Here is a 15,311-nt window from a genome sequence, read left to right as displayed (position 1 = left end):
ACGTTTTTCAAACGCTTCCTTTGACTGTCCTTGCATCTCTCTCTCTCTCTCCTTCGCTTCGGGGTTTGTCTGCGCCCGACTCTGATAACGCATATCTCACCTGATTTCTCTGGTCTTCTTTTCATACAGAAGCACCGTTCTTAAACCTGGGTTGGGGCGAGAAACGGGGGAAGTGTAGATTAGAGGGAGGGTGAAGAAGGGTATTAGAGCGTAGAGGTGGAGTAATGGAGAAAAGCTGTCACTCCTCTGCGGACTTATCCAACAACAGTAGTAGAACAAGCAGGTCCGACCACTACCTCAAACAGTTTAACAAGTCTTCTCTCAGAATTTTTAAGCCAACTGTAGCGCTCAAAAGGCCCGACCTGGAAACCCACGTTTCTCAAACTCAAAGTCATTTACAAGTTTCTGGCAATCCGCAGCCCAATCCTGCATCATTGTCGTCCTCGGGTGGTGCTGCTTCGCAGCCTCAACCGGTTCACCAGCAGCCACCTGTGTACAATATTAACAAGAATGACTTTCGGGATGTGGTGCAGAAGCTTACAGGCTCACCAGCACACGAGCGGCTAGCCACACCGCCACCGATTTATCCATCTAAGCCTCAAAGCTCTCGTCTTCAGCGGATTCGTCCACCACCGCTCGCTAACCTCCCGGCGACTAGACCACCTGCGCCTGTTTCGGCTCCTGGGGCTCCGGCAGTGGTCCCGCCAGTCTATGCTCAGCGACCAAGATCGCCTGCTCCGCCCTTTTCGCCGCTTCCACCTTTTCCGACTGTCAGTGCTGCCGCGGAGTCGCCCATCTCGTCTTATATGCGTTGCCTGCAAAGCTCGATATCCAACTCCGCTGCCGCTGGTCAACTAATATTCCCGCCGCGCTCCCCTGTCGGGCTAGGGCCTGTGCTCTCTCCATACCTTATGCTGTCGCCGAGTCTGCTGTTTTCGCCGACTGCGCAGTTGGGATTCCCTGGGCTTCCATCGTCGCCGAGGTTGCCGGTGCCTAGTCCGAGGTGGAGAGATCTATGAATACAACGTTTTTTTTTTTTTTTTTAATTAGTTTCAAGTAAAGGTAAATGAAGGTTTTCTTTTCTCCAAACATGGGAAATTTAAATTTGACTTTTCGTGTGCTCTGTTTTTTTTTTTTGCTTTTTTTTTCTGTAAATAAGCAGTTAGTACATTTCATTATTGCTAGATTAGCGGAGAAGTCTAACAATGGATTATGTGCTATCTTTTAAACTGGATTCTGTTCTATATAGTATTTATGGGCGGATATGTTCCGAAAACTTGTCAATTATTTGCCTCCCTACGAGCTCAGCTTGGAACGAGTCTTGAATAGATTCTTTTTTCTTTTCGTTTACTAGTTCAGTGGATGTTGAGTTTGTTAGTTGCTTTAGGTAAGCCGGTTTAGCTTCATCTGGGGTTGGTGATTTAGCCATACTTGATTGTAGACGTACCTGGCCTTGTTATGCTGAACGTCCTTTGTTTTGGTATGGATGTATGGAAAGCTGCTGGTGAAAGACTACCTATGGGTTTGGCTTTAATTGCCACAGATGCAACATGCAAACCAGAGCTTAAGAGAGCTATGAGCTCTTGCTCCCTTGTTTTTGCTCTGATGTAGTTTCACTTGTTTCCATGATTCTCAGACTGGTGTAATAACATGCTCTGATGATCTACTGTCATTTGCAGTACAATCTTGTGGATTTGCTCTTCTTCATTTTGCTAACTTGTGGTATATTTGCATGTACACTGCGATCGTTAAAGAGAACTTCGCCTAAAGTGCTTATTTTGCAGATTCAACTTAGTCACTGAGTACTAGCTGGAAGTCATTGGCTGCTCAGATTGTGACTGAAGAACTGTTGTGTTCGTAAGGAATAAAAACGAGTCGCTAGGTTCTTTCTTCTTTCTTTGCCCTAATTAAATGGTTTTCTATATGTTAATGGACAGTGCTTATTGTTGAAGTAGTCCTTTCAAACATTTTATGGGGAAGCCTTGTTTTCTATGTTGTAGCAGAGAAGAAACCAGCGCTGTTGAATTGTGACCACTGTCATTTTACTGTTCCATTTTCTTAACTCAACTAGTTCTCTCTCAGAATTATGGCAGAAAGATGCAAAGAGGAAGCAAAAGAAAGACCATCTATTGCACACTCAGCACATCTGGAATAGCTAAAAACACCCGTTTTGGAAATTTCTACTTCTCCATGCACCCTTGTTTAATTCTAGCTATGCTGCTGGTGAAAAGGAAAGAGACTTTTTGTTGTGTGGAACAAATCCATGGAAATGTCTATACATTGTAAAGAGAATGGAAAAACTGAGAAACTAGCTGTTTGGTGAAAATAAACCCTTATATTATTTGAAAATGGAAAAGATCGTTTACCTTTGAACTGAGATTGATCAAATGTAATTGGGTTCTGCTCAAATCTTCCCTAACATTTCTATGGAAGAGCAACTTCTTCCTTGTACTGATGCATTATGCCTATCAACTTCTCTTAAGACATTCCAGTTGGGAGGAAAAGGAAATTTAACAGATTGAACATGACAGATTATCTTTTTATTTGAAAAAGGCGAATTTTAACTACTTCAATGAATAAAATGACAGAAGTCTGTTGTTCCATCTTTGGATTTTTTTGGTCAGTAAAAGTTCCTTGGCATACTGTTAAATTATTTGGAGCTAATGCAGGTACATTTGATCCATCAAGTTGTCAAATACTTGTCTATTTTGGAGGTCCAAACTGCTTCTGTATAAATTGGTGAAGTGTCAAAAACCTTCTTGACTACGATTATTATACATGTAAAACCCGATGGCATGGGTTGGTAGCAGTCAAGGCAATAGATGGTAAGAAATTCTCTTTTATCTTTTCATGAATAAAATTTATCAATCTGATCTGTTTTTATCTGTGTCATCCGTCTGGGTATTTTTAGAAGCACGAGTTATATACTCTTGTGTGCTTAGACCACAACCATCAGCCGCAAGGCCTGTATTTGTTAGAGTAACATGTGTAATTTGAAAAGCATGGGTCTTCTTTTCTCCATTTAGAGATTTTTTGTCTTGAGCAATAATTTGTGGCTAGTGTAAGTCTTTCACTGTTCATTCTCCTTCTTGAAAGTAGTAAATGAAGTGTAGTCCTTAAAGATTTCAAGAGTTTTCATGACATGAAAGGATGCTTTTTAGTTCAAAATCTGTACAAACTGGTTGTGAATGCTCCTCTGAAAAGAATAATTTGGAAGGGCCATTGTTAATGTGCTTTGACAGGGGTAGGCTGCTCTTTGTACCAAGAATGGTGAGTGTGCTTCACATAGGTAACCGGTCCTAATCCTTTTTAAAGCTCCACGCATGGTGGTTAGGGGTTGAAGGATGCTTTCTTTTGTGCTCTTTTTTAATAAGAGAAAGAAAGAGAAAGAGAGGAAGGAGGGAAGGCATGAAGGATACCCACTATTTGGTATATTTCTTGTCGTCAAACAAATAAGAGGAAAAAGATGGACAACCTTGTACCAAATACGGGTTTTTAGAAAAACATCGATAAAGGTATTTTTATTTTTTCTTATCAAAAAAAGAATTCAAAATAATGGAGACCAACACAATTATCGCATATTTTCAAAGATACGTGAACTTTTTATAATGGTGAGTGTAATTAACCATATTATAGAAATTTATGAGGTTAATATGGTACTAGCATTGGATTAGTCCTTTCAAATCAAGGATGAATGAAATGTTAAAGTGATTTTGTCCACTCTTGTATGCGGTAGTTTTTCATTTTTCATACCTCAAAAATATGTCTCTTGTGACGAGACTCTTTAACGGTACATGAATTAACAAAATCTGAACTAAAAATTCATCAATCTTAAGAAATATTTATATAATTGCCTTGACTCTACATATATTATATAATATACACGTATAGGCTAGCCCAGACAATTTAAGCCTTATAAATATGAGCTGCATTCTCAATTATTTGGTGCAAGAGAGAGCGGGCTCCACTCCTTGTCCTCGGATCTGATCCAACCCTCCGTGGTTGAGAGAGAATCTTCATGATGGAGAAGACCCCTACAGCAGGGAAACCCATCAAATGCAAAGGTAATCTGTCTTTCATGGGAGATGTTTTTCTTCCCTTGTTTCTCAGTTTTAGCTGCTTCTTGTTGTCCTCTGCTCTCTCCGGTTAATTAGCGTTTCTGGGTTTCAGCCGCCGTCTGCAGAGGTGCACGTCAGCCTCTGGTCATAGAGGAAGTTGAAGTTGCAGCGCCGAAAGGATATGAAGTGCGAATTAAGGTCATATGCACGTCTCTCTGCCACAGCGATGTCACTTTCTGGAAAATGGAGGTAGGAGAATCTCTTCGCTCTTCGTTCTTGCAGTAAGAAAGAAAATCATGTTAATCGGTTCTCTAATGGTGGTTTTCTGTTATTTGCATTTAATTCATCGTATAACGTTTGCTATTTGTCTGTCAAGGGTCCCTTGGCTTTCTTCCCAAGGATTTTCGGACACGAGGCAGTCGGGTAGGTGGATTTAATTCAATTAATACTGGTCGATTTTTGTTCATCTCTAACCGTATACCAGTGACAAATAATCGTGGATGTTCTTCTTCCGTTAAGGATGGTTGAGAGCGTAGGCGAAAAAGTGAAGGAGGTGGTGGAAGGAGACATGGTCGTGCCTGTCTTCCTTGCTCATTGTCAAGAATGCATCGACTGCAAGTCGGAAGCCAGCAACCTTTGCTCCAAACTTGCATTCAAGACGTCGCCTCCCGGGATGCCGAGGGATGGGTCGGCTGTGTTCAAGGACGCTAAAGGGGAGGTGCTGCACAATTTCCTGAACGTCTCGAGTTTCAGCCAATACACGGTGGTCGACGTCGGCCATTTGGTGAAAATTAGCCGAGAAATCCCGCCGGAGAAGGCTTGTTTGCTCAGCTGTGGAGTCTCTACAGGTGAACACTCTGCAACCAGTAAAATCGCCCTTAAATAACTTTTACAGCTGGCAGACACGAGTTCAGAGTTTTGGGAAAACAGAAAATTCTTTAATGGAAGAAAAGTCAACCTGTACCCCCATTTTACCATCTGTAATCGAACCTTTTTCACAATTCCGTTTAGTGATTTTCACTTACTGTAAATCGTTAACTACCTTTTAACTCAGAAGTGTTTTATCATCTGAAGAATTCTTCTTCTTTCATGAAAGAGCTGTTGCTTCGTCTTTGCAGGGGTCGGCGCTGCGTGGAGAGTGGGCAAGGTGGAGAAGGGTTCCACCGTCGTGGTTTTTGGTCTGGGAGCCGTTGGACTTGCGGTTAGTACACCTTCTTTGGCTTTTACCTCTCGTCGTCTCTGAAACGACTGATAATAATCCACAGAAGATGACAACAATTATTTATTCCCCCGAGTCACCGTCCTCTCCTCGAAGTTGGCGGCCATAAAAAATGGAGTTTACTGAACTCTTTTTGAGCTTTCCTGATTCCTAAAACATTATCCGTCCATCCCTCTCAAATCTAGCTTTGAACAATCCACACGGTTCATATTCATTTTCCGGATTTCGAAAGCAGTGATGAAATTATTGTCCCGAAGTTATGATCTTGCGCTTCATTCTTTTGGAATTTATCTTCCATTCTGTTTGGCTTGGTCAATCCACAAAACAGGGAAAAGATCGATAACGAGTGATTCGTATGGTTCCCCAGAATCGGTTCCAACCATTTGTGTTTAATTTTCTTCATTTTACAGGTTGCACAGGGAGCACGACTCTGTGGAGCTTCGAAAATAATCGGCGTGGATTTAAACCCAGAAAAATTCCAAGCTGGTTGGTTGTTTCTCTCCTTGAATCGACTAATTTTTTTCATTGGATGATCTCGGAAGGAATTCTAAGATATATAGTTGGTGAAGTGCGCGATATTTGGAAATATTTTCTGATTAAGATTTGATGCTGACGGGCATAGCCGAGTCTACGCAGTGCACTTCCCCACATCGTTTGACATCATCATCTTCTTATTTCAAAATTCGGGGGGATTCTTCTTGATTTTTTTCTCGATAAATATGATTGCATAATTGGCAGGCAACAATCCCCATGTTCTTGATTAATATAATGAGATATTTGGAGAATAAATTCGTCGAATTAAACTCATCACGTTTAAGACTTACCGCAAACAATCCAGAAAAGAATTGTTCTCAAATATTTTCTCTAACGTTGTCTTCCACGTTCAGGAAAGAATCTGGGTGTTACCGACTTCGTGAACCCAAACGACTGTGGTGACAAGCCTATCAGCGAGGTTAATTATTGTGATCCCCCAGAATTGTAGTGAATAAATATGAATTTTCGGGAATTAAATTTCGCTTTTTCTTTTTTGTTCGCAAAAGGTGATCAAGGAAATGACAGACGGAGGAGCAGATTACTGCTTCGAGTGCATCGGATTAGCGTCGGCAATGAGGGATGCCTTCGCCAGTTCCCGACAGGTGAGTCCTCCCTCATTGCTCCTCATCTAGATATTGTTTTTTCTCGAATAATGATGAAGAGTGCAGCAAGTAAAAAAAGGATTTGCACCGAGTTGCAGGGATGGGGCAAGACCGTGATTCTGGGCGTTGAAATGCATGGAGCACCGTTGAGCCTGTCGAGTACAGATCTTCTAATGGGAAGAACCCTCGTCGGTTCCTTGTTCGGCGGAATAAAGGCCAAGACTGACATTCCCGTCCTCGTCCAACGCTACTTAGACAAGGTACTGTTCACGACCTAACTGGTTTCTTTTCTAAAATAATGCATTGACGAATGTTAATAGGCTTTCATGGTTGAATCCGGTGCTGTAAAATCCGAACTGGTTGGCTGGTTTTCGCCGTGTAAACCAGTTTCAATCTTATAATTTAACAACGGAGCGATACAAATCAGTTTGATGATCGCTTGGAAACAAATTGTGTCTAATCCCTGCATGGATTATCGTAATTACGTTTTGCAGGAGCTTCGGATGGACGAGTTTATAACACATGAGGTGGGCTTCTCTGACATCAACAAAGCCTTCGATCTACTCACCGAAGGGAAGAGCCTCCGCTGTCTCATATGGTTGGATAAATAGATCCTTCCATCCTCACCAGTCTTCTCTTTCGAGGGAAGACTTAAACAAAAATAAGTTCACTAATTGGAATGTATTAAGTATCAATTTACTTCCAATGGATGATAGCCATTTTTTTTTCTTCTCATGGTTTTATTACAAAAATCAATTAAGTTCGCCCTTCCTTTGGATTGGTCTCACATACGAGTGGCACCAAACTAAATCGGTTCGCAAACTGTTCGAGTTCTGCTTGAGCTTAAACTTGAAATAAGGTTTACTTGAAATTTTCATAGCTCGTGAGCCGATTTGTTAGCATAGAATTTTTACAAAAAATATCCTTCTCTAATTGTTTTTGTCAATTTCCTTTTTAGTTGGTTGATAGTTATTCTTATTTACCTCAACCCTCAAAGACGATTGATAGTTCAACCCTCTTGGGGTCTTCGATATCTAATGTTGTTGTTTGTCAATAAAATAAACAGTATTAATGGAGGTATTTACTATTTCTGTTAGGTCTATTAAGATGGTTATTATACGTTATTGTGCTCCATTGTAAAGTCTTAGACTTCTCAACAATAACTTGAAGTTCAATGAAATGTAGGTTTTACTCACTCGAGTTCAAGTTTAAACTAGGTTAAAATTATTGAGATTGAGCTTGATTCCAATTTTAGGCTGAGGCTAAGCTTGAACTCAAGCTAGAGTTTGAAGTATTTAGATCAGGCCAAACTCAAACATATGCCGTTTCGAGCTAACCTCGGCTTAATGCGACCCCATCTCTTAACATTCGTCAATGCATTATTTTAGAGAAAACCATTACGAGAGAGAAGCTTCATGGTTCGAGACTTAGGACGGCAGAATGCTTCATGGGCCCACCACTCTGATTTATTAAAGCCTCCCCTTAGAAGCATTTAAAGCAAAGAATAATCTTTTGGAATTTCGAACATTTCATGTACCCAGTTCTGATATCCTGACCCCACATACACACTTCCGTCCTTTATTTCACACGGACGGTTGAGATCAATAGGCAGACTTTCCAGTTGGACGAAGAAGACGTTCATGCACGTGTCACTTCACTGACATATTTCCAAAGTGCTCCTCTAACTGCCACTTTTGGACTTTTCGGTGATTGCACGTGGTCAGAACTCGGTGTACTTGTCCCGCGGAACACCGTTATTTCGTAGCTCACGCTGAATCTTCTTAGAACGAGCCCCTCCCCTTGAAGTATTTGGCTGGCATGTTGGACGTGGCGTATTGGTCCACTAGATCCGTTGGGAGGGTGACGGTTGGTAGCCCGCGGATTACCTGAGCAGCAGGCGCCGGTTCTGTTCGACGAATTCGTCGCGCACAAAGGATTTTTCGGCCAAAATCAGAGCCCGTGTTTCTCTCATCGAATCTATAGAGGGATCGCCATGGATGAGGCGATGCTAAATATGGAGTTGTTTCGTAAAATAAAGAAAGATGACGTGAGGTCTGTAAGAAGACTCTGCCGAGAACGGTGAACCTCTCCTTCCCTTTTCCTCCCTACTTACCTTCTCCTCTTCCCTCTTAAGCTCTCGATTTTTCGTTTCTGCTGGCTTCTCCTTATCTGGTTGCACGCGGCGGAGTTGCAGATATAATCGAAGATGCAATCTCCGAAGCCCAGGTACTACGATAATTGCCTTTTGGTTGAAATTGATACGTTTATGATGATAGTTTTTTTTTTTTTTTTAAACTAATCCGGTTCATTTTATTTTCGTTTTTTTTTTTTCATAATTCGATAGTCTCGATTGTAATTCTGCGCTTTTTCAGACAAAGTTCTATGTTTTTTGAATTTCTGTTATTGGTTTTTTCTTGCTCTTCTTCTTGTTCCGTCCGTAAGTCTTGATTGGCCTTGCCCTGTTATTATTTCTCTTCGTTTGTTTCAGCTTTTCATTGGAGATAGAGATTCTTTGGTTATTTTTTCTTGTTCTAGTTGTGTTGTGCCTATTTGGTATACGTTGGCTCGCTTTCGTGCAACAAAATTTTGGTTTCACTTCGTGTTGTTCTTAACGGTGACTTCTACTGTTGCTTTCCTGTGGATTGTCTGTATTCTTATTTCCAATTTGATTCTCACTTTTGTTTTGTATTAGAGGGAGGTTACTTCCTTGAAATCAGTTACTCCATTTGTAGATTTATGCCACCTGTATTTCGATACTGTATTTTGTATTCTCGGAAGCAAACCTCTTATTTGATGAAAATGTACAGAAATAGTCTCGCATGGATTTGTGAAATAGAAAAAAAAAGTTTGATAAGTAGCTAATCATTTTGGGATACGGCCTTTGACCCAATTTAAAAGAAAATACCCAGCAATTCCTCCTGATTGATCAAACTCTGCTGTCTGTAAGAGCTTCATCTTGAGATATGTACTCATTAATGGATCCCCGGTTTCTGTTTCCTCGAATTTCAGTTTTGGGTCTTCTGAAGCCCCACGTCGGCTCTCTTCCCATTTATCCAGTTCCAAGATCACTATAGCTAAATCTTCAAAGATCAACCCTGCTTTATCGGATGAGGATTCAAATCCTGGTGGACAGCTTCTTGAACGAAATTTGTCTGCCAAGATCACGGCAATGGCTGAGGTAGTGACTCAGTTTCAAACAAACTCAGATCATTTTATTTAATATTTTATTTTATTTTGGTGTATCAAACATAATTTATACAATTCAACACAGAGACGAACACAAAGAGGGTTGGAACTACAGCAACAACTGGCTCAAATCCAAGATGAACTCAGGAAAACAAGAAATAAGTTAACTGATGTAGAGAAGGAGAAATCCCATGTCCTCGACGAGCTTGAAGTGATAAAGAAAGTGGGAGAAGAAACAAACATGAAGCTTAGTGAGGCCCTTTTAGGGCAAAGAGTAGCTGAAGGAAAACTGGAAATGGAGAGAGTTCATTGCAGCCAATTAGAACAAGCAATTATAGAGTCAGCTCAAAAGAGGGATCAAGCATGGCAGCTTGAGCTCGAAGCAAATCAGAAGCAACATGCTGTAGATGTTGAAGCGCTTCTGGCTGTGACCAAAGAATTGAATGTTGTTAAACAAGAACTCTCCTTTGCGATTAAAGCAAGAAATGAAGCTTTTAGAGTGGCTGAGGAGGCCAGGGCACTGGCATACAGGAAAAACTCGACTGATTCCAGTGGTGGATCTGACATCGGTTCTGAGATGAATGATGTAAGTGATGAGGAATCGAAGACTGGGGAAAGTAATGAATTGGATAGCTACACATGTTCATTGATGGAGTCACTAAAGCTTGAAAAAGAAAATGCAAAAGATCTTGAGGCAAAATTGGCTGAAAAAGAGTCCATGATGGAGGGACTCGCAATGGAGGTGGAAGAGGCAAGAAAATCCGAATCAAGGATGTCCACTTTATTATCTGAGAGCAGGGTCCGAGCAAGGAAACTTGAGCAAGAATTGGAGAAAGCAAAAGAATCAGAGACCAAAACATATGATTCTCTTCACTCTCTGACCAAACAGCTTGAGCAGACCAAGATTTCACTGGAAGAAGCCAAACTGATCATGGTTAATCAGGACAGCAAACATGGCAGGATGGCAAATCTGACTGCTCAGTTTCATGACACTGATTCCACCAAAGGGACTGGCCGTAAACTTCAATTTGCTGATGGATGTGAAGACTATAGTGTTTTGGATTCAAGTAAATTAGCAGAGGAGATGACTTTGCTCAGAAATGAGCTACAGTTAGCTATTGGAGGAGAAGAGAGGAGCGCAAAGGCCATGGATGGTTTTGCTTTGGCTTTGAAAGAAGTCACAACCGAAGCCAATCAGTTAAAAGGTAAACTTGCTTCAGCTGAAGCAGAACTTACCACTTCAAGAACAGAAGTTGAATATACTGGCATCATGTTAAAGAACACAGAACAGAGGTATTTGAACCTTCTGAATGAATCTAGGAAAGAGATTGCTAAATTTAAAGATGACAATGAGAGACTGAAACTAGAAGCTGAAGAATCTTTTGCGGCATGGAATGGAAAAGAGAACTGTTTTGTCCAGTGTATAAAAAAATATGAAGAGCAGATTGCCCGAGAAAAAGAGGAGAACCTGAGATTGCTTGAAGCACTAACAGAGGTCGATGAGGCTGCTAAGGTTTCCAAACAAGAGAATAACAGGTTAAGGGACATACTTAAACAAGCAGTAAATGAGGCCACAGTTGCTAAAGAAGCTTCAGAGATTGCTAGAGCTGAGAACTCTCAACTGAAAGATAGTTTATCAGACATGGCTATTTCATTAGAACGTCTTAAGATTAATGAAGCTTCAGCCCTCGAGAGTGTGCAAGAATTGAAGAACATGCTTCCCAAAAATGGTGATTCAAATCAAGAATCAGAGAGCAAGGAGCTCAAAAATACAAATGGAAATGTCAAAGAGAGTAAAAAACCATCAAAGGTACCATCAGAATTACCAAAGTCACCACAACTTTCAGCTCTTAGCATCGAAGCTCCGCCAAGAACTCTGTTAGAGTTACCGAAATTAGCACTTCCAAGTGTTACCATCGAAGCTCCGAAGCTCCCATTTGGACAAAAGAATGCCGTAGAGGACCTTGATATTCTTGAGGGATCCATATTTACAGTTGACTCTCCCAACGAAAATAAGAGGCTAGACACTGCGAACCGTCACTTCCACAGGAAAGCTCACTCTCTGGTACTTATGGATGATTTAGAACATATGACTTCAGGTGATTCTGATATGCCCAAATCTTATTTGGATGATATGGACAATGAGAGAAGCTCGGCAGCACAGAGGAAGAAGAAAGCATTGCTTGCTAGGTTTGGAAGCCTCATTAGAAAAAGAAGCTTCAGATAGATGTCATGGACTTGAGTGATGCCAGTAGGAAATCCTTCACCTCTTGTTTTGTACTAATATCTTCGTTTAATGAGCGCACACGGTTCAGTTAGTATCTGCAAAACAGAAGAAAAAAACACAGGTTTGTAACAACAATCCAGATTACATATACGTAGGGTTTGTAAAGCACAAAATTTGCACCAGTTGGTGTTTGATTACTTACACACCAAGATTATTGTTTCGATCTTCACAGAAATGAGTAAAATGACAATTTCTTTGATTTCTTTTCTCTATCAAATACATGTAGGGCAGGTTACAGTTTTTGCTGTAATGATTTCCCATTGATCTTCAACAAGAAAAAATAGAGAGACACATAGATGCAGATTTTAACGTGGTTCAGAAGTGCAAGAGACTAATCGATATGATTCAAACCTTCAAGAGGGAAAGATGTTTCATATATCATCATTTATCCTGAACCATCTAGGAAGATTCCCAAGCCCTAAAATAATAAAACTTGAAAAATAAACAATAAAAAGTGGAATAAAAAAGTGAATGATGGGAGAAGTCGAATGCTTTCGTGCTAAGATAAGTGTTAAGAGATCTCAGCATAAGCAACCTGCCGGCAGCATTATGGGATTCTCAATGTCTGCAAATCTTCCTAGACCATTAAAATAGATGCACGATGTAATGTAATGTTGAATCGCCTCCTCCGTTTTGACTGTCAAGACAGAGCATCTGACTAAACAAAACGATAAGAATCAAACAATCGTTAACTGAAAACGTAAACGCAACAAGAAGAAGAATCCGACTGTGATTTCGGAGAATTCAACACAGAGACTGTGGTGGAGAACCAGGAGGATTTGGGCCGGGAATTCTTGAAAAAATTAATAAAAAAACAATTAATTCGGTCAATCTACCTAGTTGTCTTTAAAAATTAGTTGGTTTTGGGCAACTGCTAAACCAGCTGATCCAGCCTGCCACTGCCAAGAAGGGACACGACCCCCCTCCGGTCATCGAGTACCGCCTCTCTCCTCCCCCATTTTAAGTGTAACGACGGGAGATCGTCCATCACTGTTGAACTAACCCGTGGCCATCCCTAATATCAGACCATATCAAATATTCTCACACTATAAAACATTAAAATAATATATCTTAATATCCACCTTAGATATCGTATTAGTTCTGAACCGTAAGCTTAAATAGGTTCGATATATACCTGAGTTCAGTTATTTTCACGTCCAACGAGTTGATTGTCCTGGTCTAGATATTTCCTGGACTACGCGCAGTGGATTCTCTTCCGAAAATAGATGGCAAGAGGTTGTATGGACGGCGGCCATTTGAGACCACAGCTTCCACACTATCTATACCATTTTGAGCACTCCCATTTTTTCGATCTCTATGGGAGGCCGACGTATCGGTTGGAGAACATCAAGATTATCTACCTCCATTTCTCTTTCTTGCTGGCACAGCGAAACACTCAAAAGAATTACCCAGATTTTTACAAGCTTAGAAACCAATTCTAAGACCATCAGAATCGACGAAGATGGTAATAGTAGCTGATTATATACAACAGGGATCACTTTGTAGCTGAATATGACCAACTCCAGAGGAAGATCCTGATGGAGATTAGATAGCAGTGTTAATTCCAATTAAATTTCCTGTGCTATCCAGAAGTGGACCACCACCAGTTCCTGGGTTTATGGCTGCATCAGTCTGTACGACATCCTGAATTGGCGTCCAGTGGCAGCAGAACTGATCTCTCTTCGGAACCCACTACACACAGTTGCAATAAAGAAGACTTCAGTGAAACTTTTCAACAAGATTGACTACAAGCTCATCATAGTGAATATCATGGAAAAAACTACATGAGTTTTTGAGTAGCAGTCTCTTGAACAGATGATACGAGTTAGTGACTGCAACCAAAACAAGTGGCAAAAACTACAGGATGGAAACAAAATTGCAGCTTTGGTAAGTGATTAGGGAAAGGTAATTAGTTAAATAATTTTGTGCTCCTACAATTTACAGTCAATGGTGACAAATGACAATGAAACTCTGGCTAACAGAATACTTGCCGATTCAGTTCCTTCCAGCAGAAATGACAAAAATAAAGATAAAAAAGCTACCTGAGACCACCAAACCACGGGTCAGAAGATTACTTGAATCTGTAGCCTAGAACACTAGTACATGGCTTTTCAAATTAATAGCCCAACAGATCCAGTCGTTGGGAAGAAAAACAGAAGAAAGAAAGACTTGTCGGAGGGAAAGCATTCCAGCAACAAACTCCTGTGTCTCCTCCTCTCCTACAAGCATTGTCCTTATTCCCTCCCTTTCCACATCTCTATATCAATGTGATTTCTGGACCATACATATTGCCTCCTGGAGTTTTTGTGAAAATTTTACCAGTTACCTCTTAAAAATATTAATCCTTCTTGCAAGCATACCATTCTTGTTGGCATCCTTTGCTTGCCGGTTTTGAGTTGCAATTTGCTTCTTAAATAAAAATAATAGTAACGAGTACACAGCTAGAGAAACTTCATACCTGATTACCCCAGTGGTAAGAGTGTGGTCAAGAACAAACTGCAAAACAGAGTGAGGAACAGACATGCGCCACCTTTTTCTCTTTCTAGACCAAGCTCTTTATTTGAAAATAGGCTTACGTTCAAAGGTCTCAGTAAAACTCATACTGGTTATATCATTCAAACTAAGCATGACTACCCAAGTAATAATTTGAAGACAAAATCCAATTATTGGATTAAACTTATTGAAACAGGGAATAGTCAGGTCAGATGTCCATGTTGATCTCCTGTGTTCATGCTCCTAGAAGTGCAAATGCTACAAAAACAGTTTGATGATACAATCTTGCTGCGAAAAATGCACAGTTCATCGTTTCCCTTCTTGATTATTTCGATATCTGCATCATCCTATACTCAAAAAAAGATATTTGTACCCATTCTCCCTGAGGATCTATTGTAATCTTTCGTATTAATTTTTTTTTATTTCTCATCATGTTCAAAAATGGATTCAAAATGGATATTCATAGATTCAGATTCTGACTGAGTTTGTTAGGGTTGGCTGGTCTAAATATTTGGAAAAGCTTTAAAACCCCAAGATCGAAACATCGAGTGACAAAGCAACCGAAGCGCACAAAACGAAGAGGGAATCGAGAGGAGAGGAACTTGAAAGACGAAATTCGTCAACCCCGTCGTCCGTGCTATCACTCTTTGAGAAGCGATGGGAAGCGAAGGAAGAGAGGAGAGGGGGCAGAAAAGGTAACCCGAGCTTTCTGAAGGAGAGAGCGAGGGAAGGAGAAGTTGGGAAGAGGGAGCGAGAAGGGTGTTTTTGGGCGCGGAATGGAATCGAGCTGGCGAAGAGCAATGGAAGGCCAACAGCAGTGACGTAGTAGCCATTGTTTCGGATGGCATGACAGGTGGCTCAGTGAGTGGCTTTATATCAATGTTTTAGGACTCGGGGTTTTGGGACCCGAACTTGTATTAAGGGGGGTTAAC

The 15,311-nt window shown here is 40.7% G+C and overlaps 3 protein-coding genes across 3 annotated transcripts; all 3 read left to right on the top strand.

Annotated features, from left to right (window-relative positions):
* The first annotated feature begins 128 nt into the window (after positions 1–128).
* Positions 129–1,223, top strand: LOC137942154 (VQ motif-containing protein 9-like). The gene has a single exon (XM_068787845.1). It carries the CDS (start codon positions 225–227, stop codon positions 1,017–1,019), a length of 795 nt encoding a protein of 264 aa, XP_068643946.1. The 5' UTR covers positions 129–224; the 3' UTR covers positions 1,020–1,223.
* Positions 1,224–3,976: 2,753 nt separating this feature from the next.
* On the top strand, positions 3,977–7,140 carry LOC137941030 (alcohol dehydrogenase-like 7). Its single transcript, XM_068786240.1, has 10 exons — positions 3,977–4,064; positions 4,171–4,307; positions 4,435–4,481; positions 4,578–4,906; positions 5,177–5,259; positions 5,688–5,763; positions 6,165–6,229; positions 6,318–6,413; positions 6,512–6,673; positions 6,908–7,140. The coding sequence occupies exons 1-10, from the start codon at positions 4,019–4,021 to the stop codon at positions 7,022–7,024; spliced, it is 1,158 nt and encodes a 385-aa protein (XP_068642341.1). The 5' UTR covers positions 3,977–4,018; the 3' UTR covers positions 7,025–7,140.
* Positions 7,141–8,406: 1,266 nt separating this feature from the next.
* LOC137940117 (putative WEB family protein At1g65010, chloroplastic) lies at positions 8,407–12,014 on the top strand. Its single transcript, XM_068785043.1, has 3 exons — positions 8,407–8,465; positions 9,423–9,591; positions 9,685–12,014. Exons 1-3 carry the CDS (start codon positions 8,407–8,409, stop codon positions 11,824–11,826), a joined length of 2,370 nt encoding a protein of 789 aa, XP_068641144.1. The 3' UTR covers positions 11,827–12,014.
* The last annotated feature ends 3,297 nt before the right edge of the window (positions 12,015–15,311 follow it).

This window comes from Aristolochia californica, unplaced genomic scaffold, assembly GCF_029961685.1.
Source record: "Aristolochia californica isolate CCGP_79_NKW_82.1479 unplaced genomic scaffold, dmAriCali1.0.hap1 SCAF_9, whole genome shotgun sequence".
In the NCBI taxonomy this organism is placed as follows: domain Eukaryota; kingdom Viridiplantae; phylum Streptophyta; class Magnoliopsida; order Piperales; family Aristolochiaceae; genus Aristolochia; species Aristolochia californica.
Note: the sequence above shows the minus strand (reverse complement) of the source record. Positions and strands in the feature narration are given on the sequence as shown.

What these genes read in the sequence shown, in the direction of transcription:
- LOC137942154 (XM_068787845.1), top strand. Translation starts at nt 225, where the DNA reads ATGGAGAAAAGCTGTCACTCCTCTGCGGACTTATCCAACAACAGTAGT.
- LOC137941030 (XM_068786240.1), top strand. Translation starts at nt 4,019, where the DNA reads ATGATGGAGAAGACCCCTACAGCAGGGAAACCCATCAAATGCAAAG. An exon ending in TCACTTTCTGGAAAATGGAG is followed by an intron (nt 4,308 to 4,434) that starts GTAGGAGAATCT and finishes TTGTCTGTCAAG; the next exon opens with GGTCCCTTGGCTTTCTTCCC. An exon ending in CCCAGAAAAATTCCAAGCTG is followed by an intron (nt 5,764 to 6,164) that starts GTTGGTTGTTTC and finishes TTCCACGTTCAG; the next exon opens with GAAAGAATCTGGGTGTTACC.
- LOC137940117 (XM_068785043.1), top strand. Translation starts at nt 8,407, where the DNA reads ATGGATGAGGCGATGCTAAATATGGAGTTGTTTCGTAAAATAAAGAAA. An exon ending in ATAAAGAAAGATGACGTGAG is followed by an intron (nt 8,466 to 9,422) that starts GTCTGTAAGAAG and finishes CTCGAATTTCAG; the next exon opens with TTTTGGGTCTTCTGAAGCCC. An exon ending in AGATCACGGCAATGGCTGAG is followed by an intron (nt 9,592 to 9,684) that starts GTAGTGACTCAG and finishes AATTCAACACAG; the next exon opens with AGACGAACACAAAGAGGGTT.